Genomic DNA, 11,456 nt, shown 5'->3' with positions numbered 1-11,456 from the left:
TAAGGTGTGCCTGACCCAACCCAGGGTATTTTCAATAACCTCATATGCATGTGAAAGCTGGACAGTGAATAAGGAAAACCATAGAAGATTTGATGCTTTTGAATTATGGTGTTGGAGGAGAATATTGAAATTGCCATGGGCTGTCAAAAGAACCAACAGATCTGTGTTGGAAGAAGTGCATCCAAAGTACTCCTTGGAGGCCAGGATGGCCAGACTTCATCTCTCATACTTGGGACATGTTGTCAGGAGGGACCACTTGCTGGAGAAAGATATCATGTTTGGTAAGGTAGAATTTTGCAAGATCATTGACGTATTCATTGCAAATACCATTTTTAAACAACATAAAAGATGATTATACCCATGGACCTAACCAGATGGAATGCACAGAAATCAAATTGACTATATCTGTGGGAAGAAATGGTGGAAAAGCTCCATATCATCAGCCAAAACAAGCGAAGGTGCAGACTGTGGAATAGACCGTCAATTGTTCATATGCATGTTCAGGCTAAAGCTGAAGAAAATTTAAACAAGTCTGCAAGATCCAAAATTTGACCTTGAACATATCCCACCTGAATTTAGAGATCACATGTGCCTTGTGTCTTGAACCAGACTGTAAAACTACTTGGTACTTACTATCACCCAAAACATCTCAATAGAGTTTTCGTTAGCTGACTTTCAAAATTGTTGCTGTTAAGTGCTCTGTAGTCCGTTCTGACTCATAGAAACTCTATATAAGGTTTCCAAGGAGTGGTTGGTGTGTTTGAACCACCAACCTTGTGGTTAACATTCCCATCCTTATCCTACAGCACCACACAGAATGCCATTAGACGTCTCAATTTTCACCTGGGTACCATCACTTTCTAGCTTATTCTGGACCTCACCAATGGAAAATAAAAGGGGAGGGGAGGAAGTATAAAAAACATTGTGTTAAAGGATTTTGAGGTTGTTAAGTTAAGAAGGCATTTGGGCCTTACCCAACCCTCCTCTGGGGTTAGCAAATATTTAACTTAAGGAAAAGCTTTGAAACTCAAGGGCAGCCCCTGAAGCTAGAATGCAAAGGAGCAATGGTCAATGTCACCACTGTCTCACCACTAAGACGTGAGCTCACTGCCCCCCATCCTATTCTGCACTCAGGAAATGAATTTGCTCTGAAAGGAAAAGGGTACTTCAGTGTGGTAAAATATTTGATGTGGCTCTTCTAGCCATAGTTTTTATAACTCCCACCAAATGACTGGGCTGTTGTTGCTAAGTGTCATCGAGTCAGCTCCAACTCATAGCAACCCTGTATAGTGTTTCCAAGACTGTAAATCTTATGCAAGTAGAAAATATTGTCTTTCTCCCAAGGAGCAACTGGTAGGCTCAAACCACTGTCCTTGTGATTAGCAAGGTGTTTATGGTACAAAGCCACAAATATGAAGAGCTAGTGGCCCACCAAGGGGACTGGATAGCTTGTTTTGTTGTTGTTGTCAGTGCCATCAAGTCAGTTCCGACCCATAGGGACCCTCTAGAGGGTTTTCAAGGAGCGGCTGGTGAACTTGAACCACCAACCTTGCAGTTCAAATCAACTTTGCAGTCTAGCGCATTAACCCACAGCGCCACACCAGGACTCTGGATAGCTTTCTAATAATGTTGTTTTTTTTTTAAAGTGGGGGGTATGGTACCCTTGTGGGGTGGGACCATGAAGATAAGGTGTATAGAACACTAATAAGGAGATTTGTAAGTCTGGTCATCCTGCTGGGTCTTAAATGGGCCATCCCAGAGGTGGAAGGGGAGGTGGGATGTCTCACTACCATCAAGAAGAAGAGCCAGGAATGGAACACATTCTTTGGACACAAGATCCCTGTACTGAATCTCTTTGATCCAAGAAGCAGAGAGCTTCCCAGTCCACAGATCAAGGACTCTGAGTGCCTTCCAGTAGGAGACTTGTTGGTGGAATGGGTGTCTCTGAGCATTTAATCAGGGAAGCCAGGTTTGCTGACTCATAGAGTTAGAGCTGTGCTTTCTGATGAAGTCCGCAATTTCAGCAGGGCTAAAAGAGCTGTGTAACACTTGCCTGCGCAGGGCAGGACCGAGGCTGGAGGCCCAGGGCCAGAAAGAGGTGTGCCTTGACTGAAAAAAAAAAGAGGTTGTCCTGATTGAAGAACTTCATTCTGGTGTTTCTCCTCCTGAACTTATACGTATGGTCTATGAGTTCTGTGTAGCCATTGCAACACATTACATACCCAGCAGAAAAATTGGGAGTGCCATGGGAGAGACGAGTAGTTAAAATTGGTTAAAATATTGGAGAGTGAAGGTATTTCTGATGTCTTCCTCATAGGAATCAGTCTTAGGTGGATGCTGCTGATGGTGATTCTACCCTACTGACTTTAGTGGAGTCCAGATGACAGTGTCCCCATATTTTCATAAGTGCTTATTACTGGAGAGTCTTGGAGTCCCTGTGGGGTGCAAGTCGTTAATGCATTCAGTGGTGGTGGTGGTGTGCCATGGAGTCAGTTCTGATTCATAATAACCCTGAATAGGGTTTCTGAGGCTGTAAATCTTTATGGGAGCAGAAAGCCTCATCTTTCTCCCACAGAACAGCTAGTAGTGTTGAACTGCTGACCTTAAGGTTAGCAGCCCGACTCGGAATCACTATGCTAGTAGCTAACTTGAGTCTACCCTGAGTTGCCTTTGAAAAAGAGCTGGTGATTCTCCTTGAAAAATCAGCCATTGAAAAACCAATGGAAAAGAGTTTTATTCTGACACACATGGGCTCGACACCAGTCAGGGATTTGTAGAGTTTGTTTTCCTTGAAAAGGGAAGACCTCAATACAAAGCAGGAAGTAACTTAGAGGACACAGAAATAATTGAGTGAAACCAATGACTGCACCCTGGTTGGCCTCTTGGGCCTCAACTAAGCACACATACTAAATCCTCCTTAGCCTACATGAGTTGGTCCCTTTATGAAGGCACTTTTCACTCTACAAAAGGGAAAAATTGTGTATGTGTGTCTGTGTCCAAACCCCAAATCTGAGGGAAGTACCACTTGGGCATCCTGTTTGTAAAATCAGGCTATGGCTCCATCACCTAACAACTAACTACTTAGAGTATCCAAGGATGTAGTAATAAGTAATAAATGACTGTAATAAAATTCCCTCCAATCTCCAAGAAAAGCCTATTCTTTGCCAAATCACCCAATTAAGTGAATGAAATGGAAGAGGCAGAGCAAGGAAGCAGGGATGCCGGGAGTAGGCCTTATCTGTGAGCTTAGTCAAGCCCTCTGTGTTTAAAAGTACCTCCCTCTGCCCATGAGCTCTCATTTTACCAGTTAGCAGAAATGGTAGAAAGCGCCAAGTACATCGTTTGTAAATATTGCTTGGGCAATCCGTAATGAGAATGTGAAGAGTGAAGTACCTGGTACCCAACAGAATGTGTGTTTTATGAGCCCCTTTGGACTATTGAGGAGACATGTCATGGTTATTTAAAGCAAACATGAGTGTTTACAATGTTAGCTTCTGAGGGACAGGTGATTTCCTGGGAGGAAGAGAAAGTACAGGTGAACAGCATGTTGTTTCAGAGGAGAGGAAGAGAGTCTTCCAGGGTAATGGGGAGAGGAGAAAATATAAAGTCATGAACTTCAAAAAAAAATGAGAGAGAGAGAGAGAAAGCAGGAATCAAGATTGTTTTCAGCAAATAACCCCCAATTTTGGAGGCCAGTCGAGAACAAGAAATGTGGGACTGTTAGGTGACACATGGAGGTACCATTGGATTTGAACTCCTGAATAAGACCTGGAGAAATCAGACTGAAATACCTTGTTTTTCCAGTATTCAGGGGCACTAAAGGACAATGCCCCTAAGTAGTTGAAAGGGTGATATAAAGAGAGACTTAGCAGGGAATTAAGGCTGGCTGCATAGCGCTGAACTCTACAAGATGACTAGAAAGATCCAATAAGGATGTCTCCAAGAAATGCCCTTAAGCTGGACTGGGGTTACAGCTTAACTTGTCTATCCAAGTAAAGTCTGTGGAAAGCAGTGTGTTGGAGGTTGAATTAGGTATCTTCTAGAATCTGAGTTTCTATGAGTCTAAGAGTTCCAATATTAATAAAGAAAAATTTCTTATGCACCAGTCAATTGTGTGAGGTTAATGTTGCTGATACTCTACCTGGATATAGAGTAATAACTGGTACTCTTTGTTTTCTCAACCAAGACTGGCTGTCTTAAGGATCAATTCTAAAGAAGTATACCAAGAACGTATCATTATACTCAGATTACAGCAGCAAAAGCAAAGGATAACCATCCCAGTCTGGGGGAGGTGATCCTGAGGCTAAGGGATGATTGTAGCATCTACACCTCACACTGGAGGAGGCAGTGATGGCTCAGTGGCAGAATTTGTGGTAGCCCCAGGTTTGATTCCAAGCCGATGCACTTCATGTGCAGCCCCACCCATCCGCCTGTCAGTGGAGACTTGGTGGGTCGCTGTGGTGCTGAAAAGGTTTCAGCAGAGATTCCAGATGAACATGGACTATGAAGAAAGACCTTGTGATCTACTTCTGAAAACCAGCCAGTGAAAACCTTATGGATCACAATGGTCTGGTCCCAAGAGGATCATGGAGATGAAGTAGGAACCAGGTAGCATTTCCTTCTGCTCCACTGTGTGACCGCTGAGTCCAGGACCAACCAGACAGCATCTAGCAACAACATTGTTCTGTAGGTCACAGTACATGGTAATAACACACCCAAGGGTGTGTTCACATCATAGGCATTTATATGTTCATAATGTTTACTAAGTAGCCTTGGTGGCACAGGAGTTAAGCACTTGCTTGCCAAACAAAAGGTCAGTGGTTTGAACCCACCAGCAGCCTTTGCTGACAGTCCCCAGTTAAAAAGAAAGAAAGTAAGAAAGAAAAAGGAACTTAAACTGTAATCTGTAGAATTACCTACCAGTTGAACATTCATAGCTTGGGATTTTTATTACTAAATCTGCACCCTTTGCTCTAGCAGTCCTCTGTTTTGAAAAGCTGAAAAAGCTGCAAATTTGCATATAATCCAACATGGAATTATCAGAGTCCCAGTTGAAAGAGTCCTGGGGTTTTGTTGGCGTAACAAGGAAACAGCCATCCCATAGGCATAAGTAACAGGCCCTAGCTCTCAGCATGAGCTGACTCCTGGCTACAGTCCTGGAAAGATAGAAAGCTTTAGAGAAGTATGAGAAGGGATTCTGGCTACCATGACAGATTCTAAAGCCACGTATTCTCCTGCACAGAACACCCTGCCACTCCAAATGGCTCTTGGAGCTATAGACTCCATGGGAACACTTGTAAATGATGCCCCATTTACCAGACTTGACTTCTGAACCCAGTGGGACTCAGCAGGCTGGGAACAATTCAAAGGACCACAGTAATCACCTCCCAGGAGATGAGTCATTGTGCTTCCCAGCCAATGAAGGATCCCAAGTCATGGATAAACACAACCTGGTTGGCTGGGACCACACCAGGCCTCTCTTCTCAGATAAACAACATGAAACCAAGAGTTCTGTGCTTGAAGTAGCTTCTCCCTCTGGGATGTCTGGATGTTTGGGGGCCTCAGGCCAGCGCTAAGAACTAAGAACTCAATTTCTTAAGCTGCTCCCAGGACACTGGTTAGTGAGGATTTTAATGTTCCCAGGAGACAAAGTGTGTAACAAGCATGCAGCTGCCACCTCAAAAGGTACTAGAGGAGGCAAACAAGACAGCTCTTGGGTCCTGTATCTCTTGCCTTTGTCTCTAGGAGAAAGTGCGTGGGCTCCCTCCTCGACACAGTTTTGGTATCAGGTTCTTCAATTTCCATTTCTTATAGACAAATGAGAGTATACCTTTGTACTCTGAAGATGGGTAGGATGTCTGTCAAGACCTTACTCTGCACTAGTCCGTGTTTGCAAAATAAAATAAAATAAGGCAAGGTCCATGCCCTCAGAGATGTTTCTGTATTAGAGATACATACTCAACAGTGGCCACCCATACCCCACCTCATCAACTGAGGTACATACAGACAGCCTCTTAGTCTCATCTCTGTTTATAAAATATTAAAGGGCAAGGACTGAGGAGAGAGGCTGAACAACCAGCCAACAATAGAACTGTAGGTTTGGAAATAAAAGAAAGAAAGGAATTCTAAAATCCCCACTTCTCCTTACTACATATACTACATACTGCATACTCCTCAAATGTGCCCAATTTGAAATTTATCTGGGTCAATAAGCACCTCTAAAAAAAAAAAAATTGGTTTCTATCACTTATCCATGCCATTGGTGTATATGTGCTTAACTAGTTGCCTTCAAGTCAGCTAAGACTCATGAAGACCTTATATGTGTTAGGGTAAAATTGTTCCACAGAGTTTGCAATGACTGATCCTTCAGCAGATCACCAGGACTTTCTTCCAAGGCACCTCCAACCTTTGGGTTAGCAGCTGAGAGGATGTACACCATTTGCACCACTGAGGAACTCCCGAGTGTGTTTACACACCTTGCTTACCTTCTAATCTCAAGCTACTCTTAGCTACCCAAAAGGAATGGGCACTATAATTAGGAGAAAAAGGGAAGAGATTAAGAGGAAAAGAATGAATTTGGAGCCTGTGTTTAAAGCACTGTGTGTAAAAAATGTAAAAAATTGTCTGTGTTTACATATTAGGCGACTCACCAAGCAAGGCTGCTCCAGTGGGAAATGTAGGCCAACAGGAGGATGCTAGGATCCCATGAAGAAAATATACACTGGGGCCCCACTAAGCACTCCATGAGCACTGGTGTGACGCTGTAGAATCAGCACTGAGCTGCTAACCACAAGGTCGGCAGTTCAAACCCATCAGCCACTCTTGGAAACCCAATACAGAGTTGCTATGAATGAGAACCAACTCAACAGCACACAAGAACAGCAAGCACTGCACACACATTACCTCTCTCTTATCTTCACAATGGCCTTTTGTAGCCAGAACCACTCGCAGGCCCATTTTACACACATGGAAATACGTTTGGAGAAGACAAGTATCTTGTCCATGGCTACAAAGCCAAGGTAAGAGGCCTGACTCTAAGGCTTAACACAAAGCCAAGGTGAGCTGAAGGGGCTGCCAGAGGCAAGCTTCAGACACTTCTCCAGGAAAGGAAAGGAAACTCCTCCCCTCCTCTGACACCCCAGCATTCCCCTCTCAGTGATAAAAATCAGTCTATCTTGGTCAGTGCTGTTCTTCAACTCAAGAAGCCATGGTGGTTCAGAGGTTGGGCACTCAGCTGCTTACTGAGAAGGCTAGCTAGCAGTCCCATCCAGCTGCTCCACAGGGGAAAGATGTGCAGATAGGCTTCCATAAAAACTAGTGCCTATTTTGGGCAGTTCTATTTTGTCATACGGGTTTCTATGAATCAGAACCAACTGGATAGCAGCTAACAAAAACATTCTTCTTCTCCATTCTAAGCAATACAGACTTATGGACTAGCTGGAGAACCTAGAACCAAGGAAACCCTAGAAACCCAAGGGACAAACGTCTTTTGGAATGGGCTTGCTTATAAGTTAGAAACGGTCTGTGTTTACATATCAGGTGACTGGATTTTTTTAGAGTCAACCAGAATGTTTTCCTGAACCTAACATAATCTGTGGTTCAGAAGGTCAAATGATTCCATGACTATGAAACAGAACTGTTGAATGAGTAACCAGCTAATAATGATTCTTTCTCATGTGACGGTATGTGTGTGTGATTTGTTTCTGGAATAGGAGAGAGCTGGAATTTCTCTATCTGCTTACGGAATTAAGTAAATCTAATTACTATAAGTGAAGGATTCTGGATTATTATTGTGGTTGCAGACACAGTCCTTAGCTAAATAATATCACCTAATTTTCAAGGAGCTCTGGTAGCGTAGTGGTTATGAATTGGGTTGCTAATCTCATGGTCAGCAGTTCGAAACTGTCAGCTGTTCCGCAGGAGAAAGATGAGGCTTTCTGCTCCCGTAAAGATTTACAGTCTCGGAAATCCTGTACAGGGTACCCTCACTATGAGTCGGAACTGACTCCACGGCACATAACAGCAACAACAATTTCCAAGGAGTCCTAGGATAAGCACTAGACCACAAGGTTAGTTTGAAACACAAGGTCAGTGGTTCAAACTCACAAGCCGCTCCTCAGAAACCCTATATAGGATGATATGAGTCGGAACTGACTTGATGGCACTTAACAACAATAACAAGTTTCATGGAGCTCTGGTGTGGCACTGGTTCACAAGGTCAGTTTGAACCATATGATCAGCAGTTCAAACTCACTAGCTGCTCCTCGGAAATCCTATTACAGGGTCACTATGAGTCAGAATTGACTCTACAGCACTTAGCAACAACAACAAATTTTCATTCGTCCAATCATTAGATATTTATTGAGCACTATTATATGCTGTGTTTCCAGCCCAATTCCCAGAAACCCATCATAAAAGAGCTTTGGAACTGTAAGAGTCACCCGGCTCAATTCCTGAAGAAAAAGATATGGCTGCACAACTAGGAACAGCATGAGTAGCCTGAGGCCAGGCAACAGGGCAGCAAAGTAAGGGAAGCCAGGCAGGGCTTTCACTCAGACTCAACTACTTACTAGGTGAGAGACTCAGGCCTACTATGTACCCTCTATGACTTTGTTTTCCTCATCTCTGAAGACAATTATAAAACGTGATCTGTCCACCTGCCCCATTGAGGGACTGTGCTGCTCAGTGACTGCTTTGTGTGAGCACTCAGTAAACTAAACAGGCACAGGTGAAGGCTTCTGTGTGGTCTGGAAAATTCCATCCTGGCATAAGCAGTCATGTATGTGATGGGTTTCACAGTGTGGTTATTATCTAGAGAGAGGGCAGACAAGGCAGGCTGTTCACTACAGTGACTATCTACAAAAGTTTCAATCTGTCAGTTGACAAATGCTGCTGAGGGCTCACAGCTGAGTGCTATCCAGGAATTGTCTTCAGGCAAAAAGAACTGCTCCACCTCCTCCCAGAGGCAGCCTACATCCATCCAATGCCTAACTGGTCAGTGTGAGCACCCTTACGCAAGTTGGGTGTTCAGAGCTCCTGGCAGGGTTGGCTAAGACCTGGGTTATAACTACATCACAGTTCAATTCCACCTATGCTCAATCCTGCTTCTCTCACTCACTCTCAAGTACTGCTCCTAAGAGACTCTCCATGACCCCTGCACACACATCTCCTTCTCATACCTGAGTTCCCAATTTATAACATCTCCAAGGAACCTTGTCCCTCAGACTGTGAGACTCTGAACAGAATAGCAATCCATGCACAGACAAGGATCCATTTTCATCCTGGTGTCATGCTCCATGTCTTAGCCCAGATCAGTTCATCCAGGGAGGTCTTTCCCCACCTGAAGTGTCATCCTTCCCAACACTCACACCCAGAGTCAGGAAAGGTCAACTGCTAATGGAGGAGGCAGGATGCAGTTCTGACCACTCTTTCCCACTCCATCCTTCTCTAGGTAGGAAGCTCTAGTTAGTGGGATCATGAAAGTAAAGAGCTGCTAAAGAAGTTCTGTGTCAGCAGAAATTGGGTTGTGTGGAGAGAGACGGGCAATCTTTCCAGTCCAGAAATACTGGTGCCAACTCAGTGTCAGCTTAAGGATGAAGCAGATGCCCAGGGAGCTGCTACTTCTTCCCAACAAACAGCAACCTACACCTCCAGGCACCAACACTCCCCCTAACACACACAGAGCAAAGAACAGCATTAAAGATGTAGTTCAAGAAACTCAAACCACAGTTACTTTTCAAGAAAAGGGTCCATGAGCATCTAACATTGAAAAGCCAGAGGGACCCACAGAGGTAAGTCAGCCTCCAGATGGAGGGCCTGAGGCCAGGTGTCCTCTGCCTCTTAATTCCACAAGCCACACATATCCAGAGCATTCTCTGACTGGGCTGCACCTACCTTCTGCATTTCCCCGGAGGAGATGTTACAGGGGCTGATGGGAATGGATGCCCGTGTGCACCGCTGTTCTCCACTGCTCATAGCCCAGGAGTTGGCAAAGTCATAGGGGTCTGAAGTCAGGGTCCCTGTGGAGCAAAGTTTCAGAAAAATAAAGTCACAATTACACCTGTCTGAGGACATCAAAGTGAAAACTCTAGATCTGTCATTACCTGAGCTAATCTCCCATTAGATTACAGTTTACACATTTGGGTGGGGAATATCTTTTGTGCAATACTCAGCATAACACTACAAGGGCATGGATGGGTATTGGCGCTTAGCAAATGTGTCATGAGGAAGATGACGTGAAAAACAATAAGGAAGATGCCTATCCACTCTCATTTCTTCATGCTTTGCACATCTGTCTATCTCTGGGAAGAACATTCTCCACCTCTCTTGTTGCCTTGGCTATTTCCACGCATTCTTCAAAATGCAGCTCAAGAACGACTTCATCCAGTAAGCCTATCTGGACCAGCTATTTAAGGTATTTCCACCTTATGTATTTGAGCTGCGACCAATTGAACTTTCAACTGTCCAGTTTTTTGTTGTTGTTTTGCTTACATAATGTGTGTATAACTGGAGAAGCAAGGAGCATCAATGTTGAAGAATGTTTCCAACCCTCAAAGATAAATAAAGATTGGATTTATAAAGATACTGGTTGTAAAAGGCAATAATAAAGAAGTATCAATTTATATCAGAATCAACTTACAACAGAGGAATGGAAGGAACTCCATTATACTGGTACTATCTGGAACTCCCTTTTCCCCTATGCTGTCTGAGTTGGCTGTGCTCTTTCACTGTACTCACTCTGCCTCCTAGGCATACCTCAAGCAAAGTTCTCATCACATTGTGTGCTAATGGTTTGTTTGTTGTGTGGTGTGTTTTTTGTTTGTTTGTTTGTTTGTTTGTTTTGTTTTGCTTATCAACCTCCATTCAACTGTGAGCTCCTTAATTAAGGCCTCAGGCTTTGTTTCTCATCCTCCAAGTTCTCACAACCAACTGTGAGGGCCTCACAGCCTTACAGAAACCAAAACACCAGTTACCATTGCATTGATTCCAACTCAAGGTAATCCCATGTGTGTCAAAAGTATCACAGTGTGCCATAGGGTTTTCTTTCTTTTTTAAATAAATGTTTTTATTGTGGATTGAGTGAAAGTTTACAGGGCACATCATCAGCTTCACATTCAACCATTTTTTTTTTTTTTTTTTTTTTTTTTTTTTTTTATGTGCCTTCGAGTCTTCCTTGTAGGCATATGGTTATTATCCTATTATAGACAGCATTGACACGTCCCTTTTGACAATGAATGTGAAACCATTCCTTTTCAATTGCATGTTCCTTGCAAAGTGAACTATATGATTGTACAATTCAAAATGGTCAATGTCAGTCCATTTCAACTGCCTAATGTCTAGGATATTGATCGTTATGTGTTTGATTTCAATTTTTACTATTTTCAGTTTTATTAGATTCATTCTTAGTACATTTCACATTCCTATGATTAATGGACTTTTGCTGTTTATCATAGAGT

The 11,456-nt window shown here is 43.3% G+C and overlaps 1 protein-coding gene across 1 annotated transcript in view; it reads right to left on the bottom strand.

The window, feature by feature from the left end:
• The window catches only part of VWF (von Willebrand factor), a 219,884-nt gene that overhangs the window by 180,805 nt on the left and 27,623 nt on the right, over positions 1–11,456 (bottom strand). Inside the window, exon 6 of the mRNA XM_006862763.1 lies at positions 9,895–10,019. Coding sequence (XP_006862825.1) covers positions 9,895–10,019 — 125 coding nt within the window. The remainder of the gene's footprint in view (positions 1–9,894; positions 10,020–11,456) is intronic.

This window comes from Chrysochloris asiatica, unplaced genomic scaffold (genome assembly GCF_000296735.1).
Source record: "Chrysochloris asiatica unplaced genomic scaffold, ChrAsi1.0 scaffold00050, whole genome shotgun sequence".
NCBI lineage: Eukaryota > Metazoa > Chordata > Mammalia > Afrosoricida > Chrysochloridae > Chrysochloris > Chrysochloris asiatica.
This window is presented reverse-complemented; position numbering and strand designations above follow the sequence as displayed.